This window comes from Oncorhynchus mykiss, chromosome 6 (genome assembly GCF_013265735.2).
Source record: "Oncorhynchus mykiss isolate Arlee chromosome 6, USDA_OmykA_1.1, whole genome shotgun sequence".
Lineage (NCBI taxonomy): Eukaryota > Metazoa > Chordata > Actinopteri > Salmoniformes > Salmonidae > Oncorhynchus > Oncorhynchus mykiss.
Window position 1 is genome coordinate 96028082 of NC_048570.1, and position 21638 is coordinate 96049719.

General features: G+C 52.9%; 1 protein-coding gene across 1 annotated transcript in view; it reads right to left on the reverse strand.

Annotated features, from left to right (window-relative positions):
• Positions 1–21638, reverse strand: part of cep89 (centrosomal protein 89) — a 173174-nt gene that overhangs the window by 47277 nt on the left and 104259 nt on the right. Inside the window, exons 16-19 of the mRNA XM_036981811.1 lie at positions 18016–18196; positions 12990–13157; positions 11952–12093; positions 4040–4129 (exon numbers count right to left, since the gene is read on the reverse strand). Coding sequence (XP_036837706.1) covers positions 4040–4129; positions 11952–12093; positions 12990–13157; positions 18016–18196 — 581 coding nt within the window. The remainder of the gene's footprint in view (positions 1–4039; positions 4130–11951; positions 12094–12989; positions 13158–18015; positions 18197–21638) is intronic.

The following is a 21638-nucleotide window of genomic DNA, read 5'->3' on the forward strand; positions in this document are numbered from 1 at the left end:
GACAGAGAGAGAGAGACAGAGAGAGAGAGACAGAGAGAGAGAGACAGAGAGAGAGAGACAGAGAGAGAGAGAGACAGAGAGACAGAGAGACAGAGAGACAGAGAGACAGAGAGAGAGAGAGAGAGAGAGAGAGGGCAGAGAAGAGGGAGAGAGAGAGAAGGGCAGAGAGGAGAGAGAGAAGGGCAGAGAGAGAGAGAGAGAGAAGGGAAGATAGAGGGGTGAAATGAGGGGAGACTGCTCTCCAGGCCCACTGCAGAAAGCAGGCTTCACAGCAGTAAACAGCCTTCAGAATATCAATGAGAGGAGAACAGGCACACATTGAGCTGTTTCACATCCTCAAATAAGGGAGAGAGGAGACAGAGAGTCAGACAGACACAGATAGAGAGACAGACAGAGACAGAGAGAGGTACTGGCCCCTGCTAAGACTGAATGCTAAACTGATAATAAGACAGCCAAAAACTAAATGGATGCAGGTGTTCTGTAGCATTAACATTACAGCTAAATAAACACAACAACCTTTCCTCCCATTACAGTCATGGTTAACACTTTGATTACTCTAGGCTTAGTTTACACATTATTAAAGGGTGAGGGGAGGCAGGGCGAGGCAGGGGGGGTGAGGGGAGGCAGGGGAGGCAGGGCGAGGCAGGGCGAAGCGAGTCAGGGCAAGGCAGGGTGAGGCGAGGCAGGCCAGGCAGGGCGAGGCAGTGCGAGGCGAGGCAGGCCAGGCAGGGCAAGGCAGGGCGAGGCAGGCCAGGCAGGGCGAGGCAGGCCAGGCAGGGCGAGGCAGGGTGAGGCGAGGCAGGGCGAGGCAGGCCAGGCAGGGTGAGGCGAGGCAGGCCAGGCAGTGCGAGGCAGGGCGAGGCAGGCCAGGCAGGGCAAGGCAGGGTGAGGCGAGGCAGGCCAGGCAGGGCAAGGCAGGGTGAGGCGAGGCAGGGTGAGGCGAGGCAGGGCAAGACAGGGGAGGCAGGGGGAGGCGAGGCAGGGTCAGAAGGAGAGCTTCTCTAACAGGTTTGATCTGTTTGTGAAATGCCTGGGCAGGCAGCTGTAACCGTACTTGTCGGCCTGTCGGTCGATGGTAACCCAGACTACTGTCTGAGGCCTGTCGGTCGATGGTAACCCAGACTACTGTCTGAGGCCTGTCGGTCGATGGTAACCCAGACTACTGTCTGAGGCCTGTCGGTCGATGGTAACCCAGACTACTGTCTGAGGCCTGTCGGTCGATGGTAACCCAGACTACTGTCTGAGGCCTGTCGGTCGATGGTAACCCAGACTACTGTCTGAGACCTGTCGGTCGATGGTAACCCAGACTACTGTCTGAGGCCTGTCGGTCGATGGTAACGCAGACTACTGTCTGAGGCCTGTCGGTCGATGGTAACCCAGACTACTGTCTGAGGCCTGTCGGTCGATATTAACCCAGACTACTGTCTGAGGCCTGGAGGTCGATGGTAACCCACACTACTGTCTGAGCCCTGTCGGTCGATGGTAACCCACACTACTGTCTGAGGCCTGTCGGTCGATGGTAACCCAGACTACTGTCTGAGGCCTGTCGGTCGATGGTAACCCAGACTACTGTCTGAGGCCTGTCGGTCGATGGTAACCCAGACTACTGTCTGAGGCCTGTCGGTCGATGGTAACCCAGACTACTGTCTGAGGCCTGTCGGTCGATGGTAACCCAGACTACTGTCTGAGGCCTGGAGGTCGATGGTAACCCAGACTACTGTCTGAGGCCTGGATGTCGATGGTAACCCAGACTACTGTCTGAGGCCTGGAGGTCGATGGTAACCCAGACTACTGACTGAGGCCTGGAGGTCGATGGTAACCCAGACTACTGACTGAGGCCTGGAGGTCGATGGTAACCCAGACTACTGTCTGAGGCCTGGAGGTCGATGGTAACCCAGACTACTGTCTGAGGCCTGTCGGTCGATGGTAACACAAACTACTGTCTGAGGCCTGGAGGTCGATGGTAACACAGACTACTGTCTGAGGCCTGGAGGTCGATGGTAACCCAGACTACTGTCTGAGGCCTGTCGGTCGATAGTAACCCATACTACTGTCTGAGGCCTGTCGGTCGATGGAAACCCAGACTACTGTCTGAGGCCTGTCGGTCGATAGTAACCCAGACTACTGTCTGAGGCCTGGAGGTCGATGGTAACCCAGACTACTGTCTGAGGCCTGTCGGTCGATGGTAACCCAGACTACTGTCTGAGGCCTGGAGGTCGTTGGTAACCCAGACTACTGTCTGAGGCCTGTCGGTCGATGGTAACCCAGACTACTGTCTGAGGCCTGTCGGTCGATGGTAACCCAGACTACTGTCTGAGGCCTGTCGGTCGATGGTAACCCAGACTACTGTCTGAGGCCTGTCGGTCGATGGTAACCCAGACTACTGTCTGAGGCCTGTCGGTCGATGGTAACCCAGACTACTGTCTGAGGCCTGTCGGCCGATGGTAACCCAGACTACTGTCTGAGGCCTGGAGGTCGATGGTAACCCAGACTACTGTCTGAGGCCTGGAGGTCCCTTGACAGAACTGACAGGATAATACCACACCCACACAGACACCTACACTCTCCCCACCTACACACTCTCCTCACATACACACTCTCCCCACGAACACTCTCTCCCCACCTACACTCTCTCCCCACCTACACTCTCTCCCCACGAACACACTCTCCCCACGAACACACTCTCCCCACGAACACACTCTCCCCACGAACACACTCTCCCCACGAACACACTCTCCCCACATACACACTCTCCCCACATACACACTCTCCCCACCTACACACTCTCCCCACCTACACACTCTCCCCACCTACACACTCTCCCCACCTACACACTCTCCCCACCTACACACTCTCCCCACCTACACACTCTCCCCACCTACACACTCTCCCCACCTACACACTCTCCCTGACAGTTCTGACAAGAACACTGGACGTGTGGAGCCCTGAGGCTCCCCTCACTCACACTCCACCCCCCAGCAGGGGCAGCCAGGGTAATGGGTCCCAAGAACAGGACTTGTTGTCAGGGCTCGCCTCGGGGATTTTGTGTGAAGGTGGAGGGATAGTTGTCAGGGGGCTCTGGTTGTTCAGGGATGGTTGTCAGGGGGTTCAGGGATGGTTGTCAGGGGGTCAGGGGATGGTTGTCGGGGGCTCAGGGGATGGTTGTCGGGGGCTCAGGGGATGGTTGTCGGGGGCTCAGGGGATGGCTGTCGGGGGGTTCAGGGATGGTTGTCGGGGGCTCAGGGATGGTTGTCGGGGGCTCGGGGATGGTTGTCGGGGGCTCGGGGATGGTTGTCGGGGGGCTCTGGGATGGTTGTCGGGGGCTCAGAGTTAGTGTGTCGGGGGCTCCGGGATGGTTGTCAGGGGCTCAGGGGATGGTTGTCAGGGGCTCAGGGGATGGTTGTCAGGGGCTCAGGGGATGGTTGTCAGGGGCTCAGTGGATGGTTGTCAGGGGCTCAGGGGATGGTTGTCAGAGGCTCAGGGGATGGTTGTCAGGGGCTCAGGGGATGGTTGTCGGGGGCTCAGGGATGGTTGTCGGGGGCTCAGGGGATGGTTGTCGGGGGCTCAGGGGATGGTTGTCGGGGGCTCAGGGATGGTTGTCGGGGGCTCAGGGGATAGTTGTCGGGGGCTCAGGGGATGGTTGTCGGGGGCTCAGGGATGGTTGTCAGGGGCTCAGGGGATGATTGTTAGGGGCTCAGGGGATGGTTGTCGGGGGCTCAGGGGATGGTTGTCGGGGGCTCAGGGGATGGTTGTCGGGGGCTCAGGGATGGTTGTCGGGGGCTCAGGGATGGTTGTCAGGGGCTCAGGGATGGTTGTCAGGGGCTCAGGGGATGGTTGTCAGGGGCTCAGGGGATGGTTGTCAGGGGCTCAGGGGATGGTTGTCGGGGGCTCAGGGGATGGTTGTCAGGGGCTCAGGGGATGGTTGTCAGGGGCTCAGGGGATGGTTGTCGGGGGCTCAGGGGATGGTTGTCAGGGGCTCAGGGGATGGTTGTCAGGGGCTCAGAGTTAGTGTGCCAGGGTGGTGTTGTGGCTGCTTTACCTTGACCTTCTCTTGAAGCTTTCCGAGCCGCACAGTGTCCTCCACAATCTTGCTGATCACCCCCTGCTTGTCGTGCTCTAGGGACGAGGCCTGCGGAGGGAGAGAGGAGACAGGGAGGGTTACGGATCTGGGAGAGGAGTGGAGGAGGAGAGCGAGAGAGGGATGAGGAGGGAGGGAGAGCGAGAGAGGGATGAGGGAGGGAGGGAGAGCGAGAGAGAGGTATGAGAAGGGAGGGAGAGTGAGAGAGGGATGAGGAGGGAGGGAGAGCGAGAGAGGGATGAGGAGAGAGCGAGGGAGGGAGGGAGAGCGAGAGAGGGATGAGGAGGGAGGGAGAGTGAGAGAGGGATGAGGAGGGAGCGAGGGAGAGCGAGATAAAGGTATGAGAAGGGAGGGAGAGTGAGAGAGGGATGAGGGGGGAGGGAGAGCGAGAGAGGGAGGGAGGGAGGGAGGGAGGGAGGGAGGGAGGGAGGGAGGGAGGGAGGGAGGGAGGGCGAGAGAGAGAGAGGTATGAGAAGGGAGGGAGAGTGAGAGAGGGATGAGGAGGGAGGGAGAGTGAGAGAGGGATGAGGAGAGAGCGAGGGAGGGAGGGAGAGCGAGAGAGGGATGAGGAGGGAGGGAGAGGGAGCGAGGGAGGGAGGGAGAGCGAGAGAAAGGTATGAGAAGGGAGGGAGAGTGAGAGAGGGATGAGGAGGGAGGGAGAGCGAGAGAGGGATGAGGAGGGAGGGAGAGCGAGAGAGAGGTATGAGAAGGGAGGGAGAGTGAGAGGGATGAGGAGGGAGGGAGAGCGAGAGAGGGATGAGGAGGGAGCGAGGGAGAGAGGGAGAGCGAGAGAGGGATGAGGAGGGAGCGAGGGAGGGAGGGAGAGCGAGAGAGAGATGAGGAGGGAGCGAGGGAGGGAGGGAGAGCGAGAGAGGTATGAGGAGGGAGGGAGAGCGAGAGAGGGATGAGGAGGAAGCGAGGGAGGGAGGGAGAGCGAGAGAGGGATGAGGAGGGAGGGAGAGTGAGAGAGGGATGAGGAGGGAGCGAGGGAGGGAGGGAGAGCGAGAGAGAGGTATGAGAAGGGAGGGAGAGTGAGAGAGGGATGAGGAGGGAGGGAGAGCGAGAGAGGGATGAGGAGGGAGTCGGGGAGGGAGGGAGAGCGAGAGAAGGATGAGGAGGAAGAGAGGGAGGGAGGAATGAGGGGAGGGAGAGAGAGCGAGAGAGAGAGGGATGAGGAGGGAGAGAGGGATGAGGAGGGAGCGAGAGAGGGATGAGAAGGGAGCGAGAGAGGGATGAGGAGGGAGCGAGAGAGGGATGAGGAGGGAGAGTGAGAGAAGGATGAGGAGGGAGGGAGAGAGAAGGATGAGGAGGGAGGGAGAGAGGGAGGGAGGAATGAGGGGAGGGAGGAATTAGGGGACGGAGGGAGGGATAAGGAAGGAGGGAGAGAGAGAGACAGATAAGGAAGGAGGGAGAGAGAGAGGGATGAGGAGGGAGAGCGAGGGAGGGAGGGATAAGGAAGGAGGGAGAGCGAGAGACGGATAAGGAAGGAGGGAGAGAGAGAGGGATGAGGAGGGAGAGCGAGGGAGGGAGGGATAAGGAAGGAGGGAGAGCGAGAGAGGGAGGAATGAGGGAGAGCGAGGGAGGGAGGAATGAGGGGAGGGAGGGAGGAATGAGGGGAGGGAGGGAGATGGGTTCATTAAAGCAGTGGACCAGTAACAAGACCACAGTCAGTCTAACAGCCCCCCCCCCCCCCCCCCCCCCCCCCCCCCCCCCCCCCCCCCCCCCAGTCAGTCAGTCTAACAGCCCTCCCCTCAGTCAGTCAGTCTAACAGCCCTCCACAGAGTAGTCAGTCATTGAGAGGAAATGGAAAGTTGTCTGACTCACATCGCCTGAGGAGGAATTGATGTTAAAAATTCCCTATCTGACTACCTAACGCTCAATAACAACATGGACACAAAAACCTTTTTACAAACAGGAGCTATTGCATCCAAACACATAATGTTGTTTGAAAGACAGATATTACTAACAGTGGTAAAGTAATGTACATCACACGAACAAGAGATACAACTAGTCTGGACTCCAGAAAAACACTGGACCTGCCACTGAGACACATGTCTAAAAGGCTGGCAGGACCAACTAGTCTGGACTCCAGAAAAACACTGGACCTGCCACTGAGACACACGTCTAACAGGCTGGCAGGACCAACTAGTCTGGACTCCAGAAAAACACTGGACCTGCCACTGAGACACACGTCTAACAGGCTGGCAGGACCAACTAGCCTGGACTCCAGAAAAACACTGGACCTGCCACTGAGACACACGTCTAACAGGCTGGCAGGACCAACTAGTCTGGACTCCAGAAAAACACTGGACCTGCCACTGAGACACACATCTAACAGGCTGGCAGGACCAACTAGTCTGGACTCCAGAAAAACACTGGACCTGCCACTGAGACACACGTCTAACAGGCTGGCAGGACCAACTAGTCTGGACTCCAGAAAAACACTGGACCTGCCACTGAGACACACGTCTAAAAGGCTGGCAGGACCAACTAGTCTGGACTCCAGAAAAACACTGGACCTGCCACTGAGACACACGTCTAACAGGCTGGCAGGACCAACTAGTCTGGACTCCAGAAAAACACTGGACCTGCCACTGAGACACACGTCTAACAGGCTGGCAGGACCAACTAGCCTGGACTCCAGAAAAACACTGGACCTGCCACTGAGACACACGTCTAACAGGCTGGCAGGACCAACTAGTCTGGACTCCAGAAAAACACTGGACCTGCCACTGAGACACACATCTAACAGGCTGGCAGGACCAACTAGTCTGGACTCCAGAAAAACACTGGACCTGCCACTGAGACACACGTCTAACAGGCTGGCAGGACCAACTAGTCTGGACTCCAGAAAAACACTGGACCTGCCACTGAGACACGTCTAACAGGCTGGCAGGACCAACTAGTCTGGACTCCAGAAAAACACTGGACCTGCCACTGAGACACACGTCTAACAGGCTGGCAGGACCAACTAGTCTGGACTCCAGAAAAACACTGGACCTGCCACTGAGACACACGTCTAACAGGCTGGCAGGACCAACTAGTCTGGACTCCAGAAAAACACTGGACCTGCCACTGAGACACACGTCTAACAGGCTGGCAGGACCAACTAGTCTGGACTCCAGAAAAACACTGGACCTGCCACTGAGACACACGTCTAACAGGCTGGCAGGACCAACTAGTCTAGACTCCAGAAAAACACTGGACCTGCCACTGAGACACACGTCTAACAGGCTGGCAGGACCAACTAGCCTGGACTCCAGAAAAACACTGGACCTGCCACTGAGACACACGTCTAACAGGCTGGCAGGACCAACTAGTCTGGACTCCAGAAAAACACTGGACCTGCCACTGAGACACACATCTAACAGGCTGGCAGGACCAACTAGTCTGGACTCCAGAAAAACACTGGACCTGCCACTGAGACACACGTCTAACAGGCTGGCAGGACCAACTAGTCTGGACTCCAGAAAAACACTGGACCTGCCACTGAGACACACGTCTAAAAGGCTGGCAGGACCAACTAGTCTGGACTCCAGAAAAACACTGGACCTGCCACTGAGACACACGTCTAACAGGCTGGCAGGACCAACTAGCCTGGACTCCAGAAAAACACTGGACCTGCCACTGAGACACACGTCTAACAGGCTGGCAGGACCAACTAGTCTGGACTCCAGAAAAACACTGGACCTGCCACTGAGACACACGTCTAACAGGCTGGCAGGACCAACTAGTCTGGACTCCAGAAAAACACTGGACCTGCCACTGAGACACACGTCTAACAGGCTGGCAGGACCAACTAGTCTGGACTCCAGAAAAACACTGGACCTGCCACTGAGACACGTCTAACAGGCTGGCAGGACCAACTAGTCTGGACTCCAGAAAAACACTGGACCTGCCACTGAGACACACGTCTAACAGGCTGGCAGGACCAACTAGTCTGGACTCCAGAAAAACACTGGACCTGCCACTGAGACACACGTCTAACAGGCTGGCAGGACCAACTAGTCTGGACTCCAGAAAAACACTGGACCTGCCACTGAGACACACGTCTAACAGGCTGGCAGGACCAACTAGTCTGGACTCCAGAAAAACACTGGACCTGCCACTGAGTCACACGTCTAAAAGGCTGGCAGGACCAACTAGTCTGGACTCCAGAAAAACACTGGACCTGCCACTGAGACACACGTCTAACAGGCTGGCAGGACCAACTAGTCTAGACTCCAGAAAAACACTGGACCTGCCACTGAGACACACGTCTAACAGGCTGGCAGGACCAACTAGCCTGGACTCCAGAAAAACACTGGACCTGCCACTGAGACACACGTCTAACAGGCCGGCAGGACAAACTAGTCTGGACTCCAGAAAAACACTGGACCTGCCACTGAGACACACATCTAACAGGCTGGCAGGACCAACTAGTCTGGACTCCAGAAAAACACTGGACCTGCCACTGAGACACACGTCTAACAGGCTGGCAGGACCAACTAGTCTGGACTCCAGAAAAACACTGGACCTGCCACTGAGACACACGTCTAAAAGGCTGGCAGGACCAACTAGTCTGGACTCCAGAAAAACACTGGACCTGCCACTGAGACACACGTCTAACAGGCTGGCAGGACCAACTAGCCTGGACTCCAGAAAAACACTGGACCTGCCACTGAGACACACGTCTAACAGGCTGGCAGGACCAACTAGTCTGGACTCCAGAAAAACACTGGACCTGCCACTGAGACACACGTCTAACAGGCTGGCAGGACCAACTAGTCTGGACTCCAGAAAAACACTGGACCTGCCACTGAGACACACGTCTAACAGGCTGGCAGGACCAACTAGTCTGGACTCCAGAAAAACACTGGACCTGCCACTGAGACACGTCTAACAGGCTGGCAGGACCAACTAGTCTGGACTCCAGAAAAACACTGGACCTGCCACTGAGACACACGTCTAACAGGCTGGCAGGACCAACTAGTCTGGACTCCAGAAAAACACTGGACCTGCCACTGAGACACACGTCTAACAGGCTGGCAGGACCAACTAGTCTGGACTCCAGAAAAACACTGGACCTGCCACTGAGACACACGTCTAACAGGCTGGCAGGACCAACTAGTCTGGACTCCAGAAAAACACTGGACCTGCCACTGAGTCACACGTCTAAAAGGCTGGCAGGACCAACTAGTCTGGACTCCAGAAAAACACTGGACCTGCCACTGAGACACACGTCTAACAGGCTGGCAGGACCAACTAGTCTAGACTCCAGAAAAACACTGGACCTGCCACTGAGACACACGTCTAACAGGCTGGCAGGACCAACTAGCCTGGACTCCAGAAAAACACTGGACCTGCCACTGAGACACACGTCTAACAGGCTGGCAGGACCAACTAGTCTGGACTCCAGAAAAACACTGGACCTGCCACTGAGACACACATCTAACAGGCTGGCAGGACCAACTAGTCTGGACTCCAGAAAAACACTGGACCTGCCACTGAGACACACGTCTAACAGGCTGGCAGGACCAACTAGTCTGGACTCCAGAAAAACACTGGACCTGCCACTGAGACACACGTCTAAAAGGCTGGCAGGACCAACTAGTCTGGACTCCAGAAAAACACTGGACCTGCCACTGAGACACACGTCTAACAGGCTGGCAGGACCAACTAGCCTGGACTCCAGAAAAACACTGGACCTGCCACTGAGACACACGTCTAACAGGCTGGCAGGACCAACTAGTCTGGACTCCAGAAAAACACTGGACCTGCCACTGAGACACACATCTAACAGGCTGGCAGGACCAACTAGTCTGGACTCCAGAAAAACACTGGACCTGCCACTGAGACACATGTCTAACAGGCTGGCAGGTCCAACCTGGCAGGTCCAACTAGTCTGGACTCCAGAAAAACACTGGACCTGCCACTGAGACACACGTCTAACAGGCTGGCAGGACCAACTAGCCTGGACTCCAGAAAAACACTGGACCTGCCACTGAGACACACGTCTAACAGGCTGGCAGGACCAACTAGTCTGGACTCCAGAAAAACACTGGACCTGCCACTGAGACACACGTCTAACAGGCTGGCAGGACCAACTAGTCTGGACTCCAGAAAAACACTGGACCTGCCACTGAGACACACGTCTAACAGGCTGGCAGGACCAACTAGTCTGGACTCCAGAAAAACACTGGACCTGCCACTGAGACACACGTCTAACAGGCTGGCAGGACCAACTAGTCTGGACTCCAGAAAAACACTGGACCTGCCACTGAGACACACGTCTAACAGGCTGGCAGGACCAACTAGCCTGGACTCCAGAAAAACACTGGACCTGCCACTGAGACACACGTCTAACAGGCTGGCAGGACCAACTAGTCTGGACTCCAGAAAAACACTGGACCTGCCACTGAGACACACGTCTAACAGGCTGGCAGGACCAACTAGTCTGGACTCCAGAAAAACACTGGACCTTGAGGCTGTTTATTTCCAGCTGTGGAGATCTGCCGTCTCACAGCTCCCGTGTCGGCCTTCTGGGTCATGTCATCTGGCCATAGTACCGAGTCCAATCCAAGCGCCAACGCCGTTTAGATACCTCAAAGGCATCTACATGAGTTGGATAACATGGTAATAGAGTTCTTTGACCAGTCAGACAGTCTTCAACACCATAGTACTCTCCAAACTCATCATTAAGCTTGAAACCCTGGGTCTCGACCCCCCGCCCTGTGCAATTGGGTCCTGGACGTTGACGGGCCGCCCCCAGGTGGTGAGGGTAGGAAACAACATCTCCACCCCGCCGATCCTCAACACTGGGGCTCCACAAGGGTGCGTGCTCAGTATAACCTCCTGTTCCGAGAACGTAAGGACGACGGTCCGATGTCAGAATGGTTCAGATAATAACTACAGAATGAAGCCAACATCAGTGTGAGCTTTGTTGCGCATGGTATGAACATTGAACTCTTATTCACTACTGAAGTGATACCTCCCAGCCGTTGAGTTAGCAACAGCCGCTGCAAACGCAGGTTAGGAAGGAACAGACAGAGTATCCCATCTACCACACAACGACGTTACGACAACGTAACAAATTTACCAGCAGAAACACTCTTCAAAGGACTCGGTTGGGCAACACGGCCTTCCATCTACCACCAACCTACCGAAGCGCAGCTCAGAGTAAATGTTTAGTGCATTTTCCTTTTCCAAATGGGCGGTAATTTAGAATGCATAAGATACTGTATTTACGATAGAGACATCGCTTCTCCCTTTGTCCCTCAGTCTTCCCGCTCTTTCACTCAAACCCAGCCCTTTTATTTTGTGTAACCAGCTGTCATATCTGTTCCGCCCGCTAGGAACGTTTTCCTTTATGACGTAATTTGTAATCAAGTTATGATTTAATTATGTGTATGTGTAATTCTGTGTGATTAGTTAGGTATTTAGTAAATAAATAATTAAACCCAATTTTGTATTGCTTATTCAACTTGTTAGCCATGGTTCGTGCAGATAACCAAGAATTTAGAACTTTCAGATGAGACTGAATTAAGGTGACGATTAATATCGACTGCTATTGATGTAAAATATTACTAGGTCTTTAAGAGTTTATTCGGAAGATAACAGCTCTATCAAAATGATTTTGTGGTGCCCGACTCTCTAGTTAATTACATTTACATGATTGTCATCAAGGACAACAACCACCCGAGCCACTGCCTGTTCACCCCGCTATCATCCAGAAGGCGAGGTCAGTACAGGTGCATCAAAGCTGGGACCGAGAGACTGAAAAACAGCTTCTATCTCAAGGCCATCAGACTGTTAAACAGCCATCACTAATTTGATGTGATGTGATGTGATGTGATGTGATGTGATGTGATGTGTGTGTGTGTGTGTGTTATACCATGTATACTAGCTGGTCTCTCTCCTGTGTGGTCTTCTCAGCCAGAGCTACGATAGAGGACAGGTAGTGATGGGCTCTCATCTCCTTTTCTACAGAGTCATCAACTTGTTGCTTCAACAGGCCTATACGCCTCTGGGCCTTCCTGTGAGAGAGGGAGAGTGAGAGAGCAAGAGAGCGAGAGAGAGAGGAGGGTGGGGAAGGTAGATACAGAGAGAGAGAGAGAGAGCGAGAAAGAGAGGAGGGAAGGGGAGGTAGATACAGAGATAGAGAGAGAGCGAGAGGCAGAGGGCATTGTGTTGATCACAGGAATACATTTCTAACACCTTTCAGAGAGATTGCCACATTGAGATTGAGGGCTGTTTTCTTTCCATACAGGGAGCTAACAGCTGTTCCCTCAGAGTCTCCAGATACATACAGGAACTACTGTCTGTTACCGCATCACATCTGGCACCCTGTTCCCTATATAGTATACTACTTTAGACCAGAGCCCTATTCCCTATATATAGTGTACCACTTTAGACCAGAGGCCTATGGCACCCTATTCCCTATATATAGGTCTGTGTGGGGTGCATTTTCCTGCCATGGTTCAGGGCCACTCAACCCCTTACAGGGCATGGTTCAGCCTCCAACTCTGATGATGTCAGCAGTGAGGTTAGGGGTCAGGGGTCAGGTCAGGGTCTGAGTACCTGTTAGCATGTCGGGACACCTCCAGGTCAGCCTCCAGACTCTTGATGTCAGCAGTGAGGTTAGGGGTCAGGGGTCAAGGTCTGAGTACCTGTTAGCATGTCGGGACACCTCCAGGTCAGCCTTCAGACTCTTGATGTCTGCAGTGAGGTTAGGGGTCAGGGGTCATGGTCTGAGTACCTGTTGGCATGTCGGGATACCTCCAGGTCAGTCTCCAGACTCTTGATGTCAGCAGTGAGGTTAGGGGTCAGGTCAGGGTCTGAGTACCTGTTAGCATGTCGAGACACCTCCAGGTCAGCCTCCAGACTCTTGATGTCAGCAGTGAGGTTAGGGGTCAGGTCAGGGTCTGAGTACCTGTTAGCATGTCGGGACACCTCCAGGTCAGCCTCCAGACTCTTGATGTCAGCAGTCAGGTTGGTTTTGTCCAACAGCAGACTGTTCTTCTCTGTCTGTAGACTAGTCACTCTCTGCTGCAGCTCCTCTAGCTCAGTCTGCTGACGGCCTGAATCAGCCTCCAGTTGGCTACGGTAGATAACACAGACACACACACACACACACACACACACACACACACACGCACACGCACAAACATGCACACACACATGCACACACACACACGCACACACACACATGCACACACACACAAACACACACACACACTTTATGATTGTAGTTAAAACATGTTTTTTTTTACTATCTACAGCTGTTCCTCATCTCTGTTCCATGGTGACTATATACAGCTGTTCCTCATCTCTGTTCCTCATCTCTGTTCCATGGTGACTATCTACAGCTGTTCCTCATCTCTGTTCCATGGTGACTATCTACAGCTGTTCCTCATCTCTGTTCCATGGTGACTATATACAGCTGTTCCTCATCTCTGTTCCTCATCTCTGTTCCATGGTGACTATCTACAGCTGTTCCTCATCTCTGTTCCATGGTGACTATCTACAGCTGTTCCTCATCTCTGTTCCATGGTGACTATCTACAGCTGTTCCTCATCTCTGTTCCATGGTGACTATCTACAGCTGTTCCTCATCTCTGTTCCATAGTGACTATCTACAGCTGTTCCTCATCTCTGTTCCTCATCTCTGTTCCTCATCTCTGTTCCATGGTGACTATCTACAGCTGTTCCTCATCTCTGTTCCATGGTGACTATCTACAGCTGTTCCTCATCTCTGTTCCATGGTGACTATCTACAGCTGTTCCTCATCTCTGTTCCATGGTGACTATCTACAGCTGTTCCTCATCTCTGTTCCATGGTGACTATCTACAGCTGTTCCTCATCCCTGTTCCTCATCTCTGTTCCATGGTGACTATCTACAGCTGTTCCTCATCTCTGTTCCATGGTGACTATCTACAGCTGTTCCTCATCTCTGTTCCATGGTGACTATCTACAGCTGTTCCTCATCTCTGTTCCATGGTGACTATCTACAGCTGTTCCTCATCTCTGTTCCATGGTGACTATCTACAGCTGTTCCTCATCTCTGTTCCATGGTGACTATCTACAGCTGTTCCTCATCTCTGTTCCTCATCTCTGTTCCATGGTGACTATCTACAGCTGTTCCTCATCCCTGTTCCTCATCTCTGTTCCATGGTGACTATATACAGCTGTTCCTCATCTCTGTTCCTCATCTCTGTTCCATGGTGACTATCTACAGCTGTTCCTCATCTCTGTTCCATGGTGACTATCTACAGCTGTTCCTCATCTCTGTTCCATGGTGACTATCTACAGCTGTTCCTCATCTCTGTTCCATGGTGACTATCTACAGCTGTTCCTCATCTCTGTTCCATGGTGACTATCTACAGCTGTTCCTCATCTCTGTTCCATGGTGACTATCTACAGCTGTTCCTCATCTCTGTTCCTCATCTCTGTTCCATGGTGACTATCTACAGCTGTTCCTCATCTCTGTTCCATGGTGACTATCTACAGCTGTTCCTCATCTCTGTTCCTCATCTCTGTTCCTCATCTCTGTTCCATGGTGACTATCTACAGCTGTTCCTCATCTCTGTTCCATGGTGACTATCTACAGCTGTTCCTCATCTCTGTTCCTCATCTCTGTTCCATGGTGCCTATCTACAGCTGTTCCTCATCTCTGTTCCATGGTGACTATCTACAGCTGTTCCTCATCTCTATTCCATGGTGACTATCTACAGCTGTTCCTCATCTCTGTTCCTCATCTCTGTTCCTCATCTCTGTTCCATGGTGACTATCTACAGCTGTTCCTCATCCCTGTTCCTCATCTCTGTTCCATGGTGACTATATACAACTGTTCCTCATCTCTGTTCCATGGTGACTATCTACAGCTGTTCCTCATCTCTGTTCCTCATATCTGTTCCATGGTGACTATCTACAGCTGTTCCTCATCTCTGTTCCATGGTGACTATCTACAGCTGCTCCTCATCTCTGTTCCTCATCTCTGTTCCTCATCTCTGTTCCATGGTGACTATATACAGCGGTTCCTCATCTCTGTTCCATGGTGACTATCTACAGCTGTTCCTCATCTCTGTTCCATGGTGACTATCTACAGCTGTTCCTCATCTCTGTTCCATGGTGACTATATACAGCTGTTCCTCATCCCTGTTCCTCATCACTGTTCCTCATCACTGTTCCTCATCTCTGTTCCTCATCACTGTTCCTCATCACTGTTCCTCATCTCTGTTCCTCATCTCTGTTCCTCATCTCTGTTCCTCATCTCTGTTCCTCATCTCTGTTCCATGGTGACTATCTACAGCTGTTCCTCATCCCTGTTCCTCATCTCTGTTCCTCATCTCTGTTCCTCATCTCTGTTCCATGGTGACTATCTACAGCTGCTCCTCATCTCTGTTCCTCATCTCTGTTCCATGGTGACTATCTACAGCTGCTCCTCATCTCTGTTCCTCATCTCTGTTCCATGGTGGCTATCTACAGCTGTTCCTCATCTCTGTTCCATGGTGACTATCTACAGCTGTTCCTCATCTCTGTTCCTCATCTCTGTTCCATGGTGACTATATACAGCTGTTCCTCATCTCTGTTCCATGGTGACTATCTACAGCTGTTCCTCATCTCTGTTCCATGGTGACTATCTACAGCTGTTCCTCATCTCTGAACCTATGACCACGTCTGAACCTATGAAACTATGACCACGTCTGAACCTATGACCACGTCTGAAACTATGACCACGTCTGATCCTATGACCACGTCTGATCCTATGACCACGTCTGATCCTATGACCACGTCTGATCCTATGACCACGTCTGAACCTATGACCACGTCTGAAACTATGACCACGTCTGATCCTATGACCACGTCTGATCCTATGACCACGTCTGATCCTATGACCACGTCTGATCCTATGACCACGTCTGAACATATGACCACGTCTGAAACTATGACCACGTCTGAAACTATGACCACGTCTGAACCCATGATCACGTCTGATCCTATGAACCCATGACCACGTCTGATCCTATGAACCTATGACCACGTCTGAACCTATGACCACGTCTGAAACTATGACCACGTCTGAACCTATGACCCCGTGCAGTGTATTGTATATCATCCCAGTGTATTATAACTAGCTACCGTTTGAGTTTGGTGGTGATGGCGTGGTGTTCATCCCAGTGTATTATAACCGTTTGAGTTTGGTGGTGATGGCGTGGTGTTCATCCCAGTGTATTATAACTACCGTTTGAGTTTGGTGGTGATGGCGTGGTGTTCATCCCAGTGTATTATAACTACCGTTTGAGTTTGGTGGCGATGGCGTGGTGTTCATCCCAGTGTATTATAACTACCGTTTGAGTTTGGTGGTGATGGCGTGGTGTTCATCCCAGTGTATTATAACCGTTTGAGTTTGGTGGTGATGGCGTGGTGTTCATCCCAGTGTATTATAACTACCGTTTGAGTTTGGTGGTGATGGCGTGGTGTTCATCCCAGTGTATTATAACCGTTTGAGTTTGGTGGTGATGGCGTGGTGTTCATCCCAGTGTATTATAACTACCGTTTGAGTTTGGTGGTGATGGCGTGGTGTTCATCCCAGTGTATTATAACCGTTTGAGTTTGGTGGTGATGGCGTGGTGTTCATCCCAGTGTATTATAACTACCGTTTGAGTTTGGTGGTGATGGCGTGGTGTTCGTCCCAGTGTATTATAACTACCGTTTGAGTTTGGTGGTGATGGCGTGGTGTTCATCCCAGTGTATTATAACTACCGTTTGAGTTTGGTGGTGATGGCGTGGTGTTCGTCCCAGTGTATTATAACCGTTTGAGTTTGGTGGTGATGGCGTGGTGTTCGTCCCAGTGTATTATAACCGTTTGAGTTTGGTGGTGATGGCGTGGTGTTCATCCCAGTGTATTATAACCGTTTGAGTTTGGTGGTGATGGCGTGGTGTTCATCCCAGTGTATTATAACCGTTTGGGTTTGGTGGTGATGGCGTGGTGTTCGTCCCAGTGTATTATAACTAGCTACCGTTTGAGTTTGGTGGTGATGGCGTGGTGTTCATCCCAGTGTATTATAACCGTTTGAGTTTGGTGGTGATGGCGTGGTGTTCATCCCAGTGTATTATAACTACCGTTTGAGTTTGGTGGCGATGGCGTGGTGTTCATCCCAGTGTATTATAACTACCGTTTGAGTTTGGTGGTGATGGCGTGGTGTTCATCCCAGTGTATTATAACCGTTTGAGTTTGGTGGTGATGGCGTGGTGTTCATCCCAGTGTATTATAACTACCGTTTGAGTTTGGTGGTGATGGCGTGGTGTTCATCCCAGTGTATTATAACTGTTTGAGTTTGGTGGTGATGGCGTGGTGTTCATCCCAGTGTATTATAACCGTTTGAGTTTGGTGGTGATGGCGTGGTGTTCGTCCCAGTGTATTATAACTAGCTACCGTTTGAGTTTGGTGGTGATGGCGTGGTGTTCATCCCAGTGTATTATAACCGTTTGAGTTTGGTGGTGATGGCGTGGTGTTCATCCCAGTGTATTATAACTACCGTTTGAGTTTGGTGGCGATGGCGTGGTGTTCATCCCAGTGTATTATAACTACCGTTTGAGTTTGGTGGTGATGGCGTGGTGTTCATCCCAGTGTATTATAACCGTTTGAGTTTGGTGGTGATGGCGTGGTGTTCATCCCAGTGTATTATAACTACCGTTTGAGTTTGGTGGCGATGGCGTGGTGTTCATCCCAGTGTATTATAACTACCGTTTGAGTTTGGTGGTGATGGCGTGGTGTTCATCCCAGTGTATTATAACTGTTTGAGTTTGGTGGTGATGGCGTGGTGTTCATCCCAGTGTATTATAACTACCGTTTGAGTTTGGTGGCGATGGCGTGGTGTTCATCCCAGTGTATTATAACTACCGTTTGAGTTTGGTGGCGATGGCGTGGTGTTCATCCCAGTGTATTATAACTACCGTTTGATTTTGGTGGTGATGGCGTGGTGTTCGTCCCAGCTGACTGCATTCTCCAGACTGCACCGTGCCTGCAGGTGTTCTGTCTGCAGAGTGTGGAGCTCACTCCTCGTTACCTCCAGCTCCCCCTCCAGCCTCTGCTTCTCTGCCTCCAGCAACATCAGCTGCTTACACACCTTAGAGACTGGGGGGGAGGAGGGAAGATGGGGTGAGGGAGGAGGGGGGAGAGAGGAAGGGGGGAACAGTTCCTGGAGATAACTTTCAACTCTGAAGATCTCTACCAGACACCTCCAGCAGGGTGACTTCTACCAATCAACTACAGCAGGGTGACTTCTACCAGACACCTCCAGCAGGGTGACTTCTACCAGACACCTCCACTAGGGTGACTTCTACCAGACACCACCAGCAGGGTGAAGACTTCTACCTCCAGCAGGGTGAAGACTTCTACCATTCACCTCCAGCGGGGTGAAGACTTCTACCAACCACCTCCAGCAGGGTGAAGACTTCTACCAGCCACCTCCAGCAGGGTGAAGACTTCTACCATGCACCTCCAGCAGGGTGTAGACTTCTACCATTCACCTCCAGCGGGGTGAAGACTTCTACCAGACACCTCCAGCAGGGTGAAGACTTCTACCAGACACCTCCAGCAGGGTGAAGATTTCTACCATTCACCTCCAGCGGGGTGAAGACTTCTACCAGACACCTCCAGCGGGGTGAAGACTTCTACCATTCACCTCCAGCAGGATGTAGACTTCTACCATTCACCTCCAGCGGGGTGAAGACTTCTACCAGACACCTCCAGCGGGGTGAAGACTTCTACCATACACCTCCAGCAGGGTGAAGACTTCTACCAGACACCTCCAGCGGGGTGAAGACTTCTACCAGACACCTCCAGCAGGGTGAAGACTTCTACCAGACACCTCCAGCAGGGTGAAGACTTCTACCAGACACCTCCAGCAGGGTGTAGACTTCTACCATTCACCTCCAGCAGGGTGTAGACTTCTACCAGACACCTCCAGCAGGGTGAAGACTGCTACCAGACACCTCCAGCAGGGTGAAGACTTCTACCAGACACCTCCAGCAGGGTGAAGACTTCTACCAGACACCTCCAGCAGGGTGAAGACTTCTACCAGACACCTCCAGCGGGGTGAAGACTTCTACCAGACACCTCCAGCAGGGTGAAGACTTCTACCAGACACCTCCAGCAGGGTGAAGACTTCTACCATTCACCTCCAGCGGGGTGAAGACTTCTACCAGACACCTCCAGCAGGGTGAAGACTTCTACCAGACACCTCCAGCAGGGTGAAGACTTCTACCATTCACCTCCAGCAGGGTGAAGACTTCTACCAGACACCTCCAGCTGGGTGAAGACTTCTACCAGACACCTCCAGCAGGGTGAAGACTTCTACCAGACACCTCCAGCAGGGTGAAGAGTTCTACCATTCACCTCCAGCTGGGTGAAGAGTTCTACCATTCACCTCCAGCGGGGTGAAGACTTCTACCAGACACCTCCAGCTGGGTGAAGAGTTCTACCAGACACCTCCAGCAGGGTGAAGAGTTCTACCAGACACCTCCAGCAGGGTGAAGACTTCTACCAGACACCTCCAGCAGGGTGAAGACTTCTACCAGACACCTCCAGCTGGGTGAAGAGTTCTACCAGACACCTCCAGCAGGGTGAAGACTTCTACCAGACACCTCCAGCAGGGTGAAGACTTCTACCAGACACCTCCAGCGGGGTGAAGACTTCTACCAGACACCTCCAGCAGGGTGAAGACTTCTACCAGACACCTCCAGCAGGGTGAAGACTTCTACCATTCACCTCCAGCGGGGTGAAGACTTCTACCAGACACCTCCAGCAGGGTGAAGACTTCTACCAGACACCTCCAGCAGGGTGAAGACTTCTACCATTCACCTCCAGCAGGGTGAAGACTTCTACCAGACACCTCCAGCTGGGTGAAGACTTCTACCAGACACCTCCAGCAGGGTGAAGACTTCTACCAGACACCTCCAGCAGGGTGAAGAGTTCTACCATTCACCTCCAGCTGGGTGAAGAGTTCTACCATTCACCTCCAGCGGGGTGAAGACTTCTACCATTCACCTCCAGCAGGGTGAAGACTTCTACCAGACACCTCCAGCAGGGTGAAGACTTCTACCATACACCTCCAGCAGGGTGAAGACTTCTACCATTCACCTCCAGCAGGGTGAAGACTTCTACCAGACACCTCCAGCAGGGTGAAGACTTCTACCAGACACCTCCAGCAGGGTGTAGACTTCTACCATTCACCTCCAGCAGGGTGTAGACTTCTACCAGACACCTCCAGCAGGGTGAAGACTTCTACCAGACACCTCCAGCAGGGTGAAGACTTCTACCAGACACCTCCAGCAGGGTGAAGACTTCTACCAGACACCTCCAGCAGGGTGAAGACTTCTACCAGACACCTCCAGCGGGGTGAAGACTTCTACCAGACACCTCCAGCAGGGTGAAGACTTCTACCAGACACCTCCAGCGGGGTCAAGACTTCTACCATTTACCTCCAGCGGGGTCAAGACTTCTACCAGACACCTCCAGAAGGGTGAAGACTTCTACCAGACGACTCCAGCGGGGTGAAGACTTCTACCAGACACCTCCAGCAGGGTGAAGACTTCTACCAGACACCTCCAGCAGGGTGAAGACTTCTACCAGACACCTCCAGCAGGGTGAAGACTTCTACCAGACACCTCCAGCTGGGTGAAGAGTTCTACCAGACACCTCCAGCAGGGTGAAGAGTTCTACCAGACACCTCCAGCAGGGTGAAGACTTCTACCAGACACCTCCAGCAGGGTGAAGACTTCTACCAGACACCTCCAGCTGGGTGAAGAGTTCTACCATTCACCTCCAGCAGGGTGAAGACTTCTACCATTCACCTCCAGCAGGGTGAAGACTTCTACCAGACACCTCCAGCAGGGTGAAGACTTCTACCATACACCTCCAGCAGGGTGAAGACTTCTACCATTCACCTCCAGCAGGGTGAAGACTTCTACCAGACACCTCCAGCAGGGTGAAGACTTCTACCAGACACCTCCAGCAGGGTGTAGACTTCTACCATTCACCTCCAGCAGGGTGTAGACTTCTACCAGACACCTCCAGCAGGGTGAAGACTTCTACCAGACACCTCCAGCAGGGTGAAGACTTCTACCAGACACCTCCAGCAGGGTGAAGACTTCTACCAGACACCTCCAGCAGGGTGAAGACTTCTACCAGACACCTCCAGCGGGGTGAAGACTTCTACCAGACACCTCCAGCAGGGTGAAGACTTCTACCAGACACCTCCAGCGGGGTCAAGACTTCTACCATTTACCTCCAGCGGGGTCAAGACTTCTACCAGACACCTCCAGAAGGGTGAAGACTTCTACCAGACACCTCCAGCGGGGTGAAGACTTCTACCAGACACCTCCAGCAGGGTGAAGACTTCTACCAGACACCTCCAGCAGGGTGAAGACTTCTACCAGACACCTCCAGCAAGGTGAAGACTTCTACCATTCACCTCCAGCAGGGTGAAGACTTCTACCAGACACCTCCAGCGGGGTGAAGACTTCTACCAGACACCTCCAGCAGGGTGAAGACTTCTACCAGACACCTCCAGCAG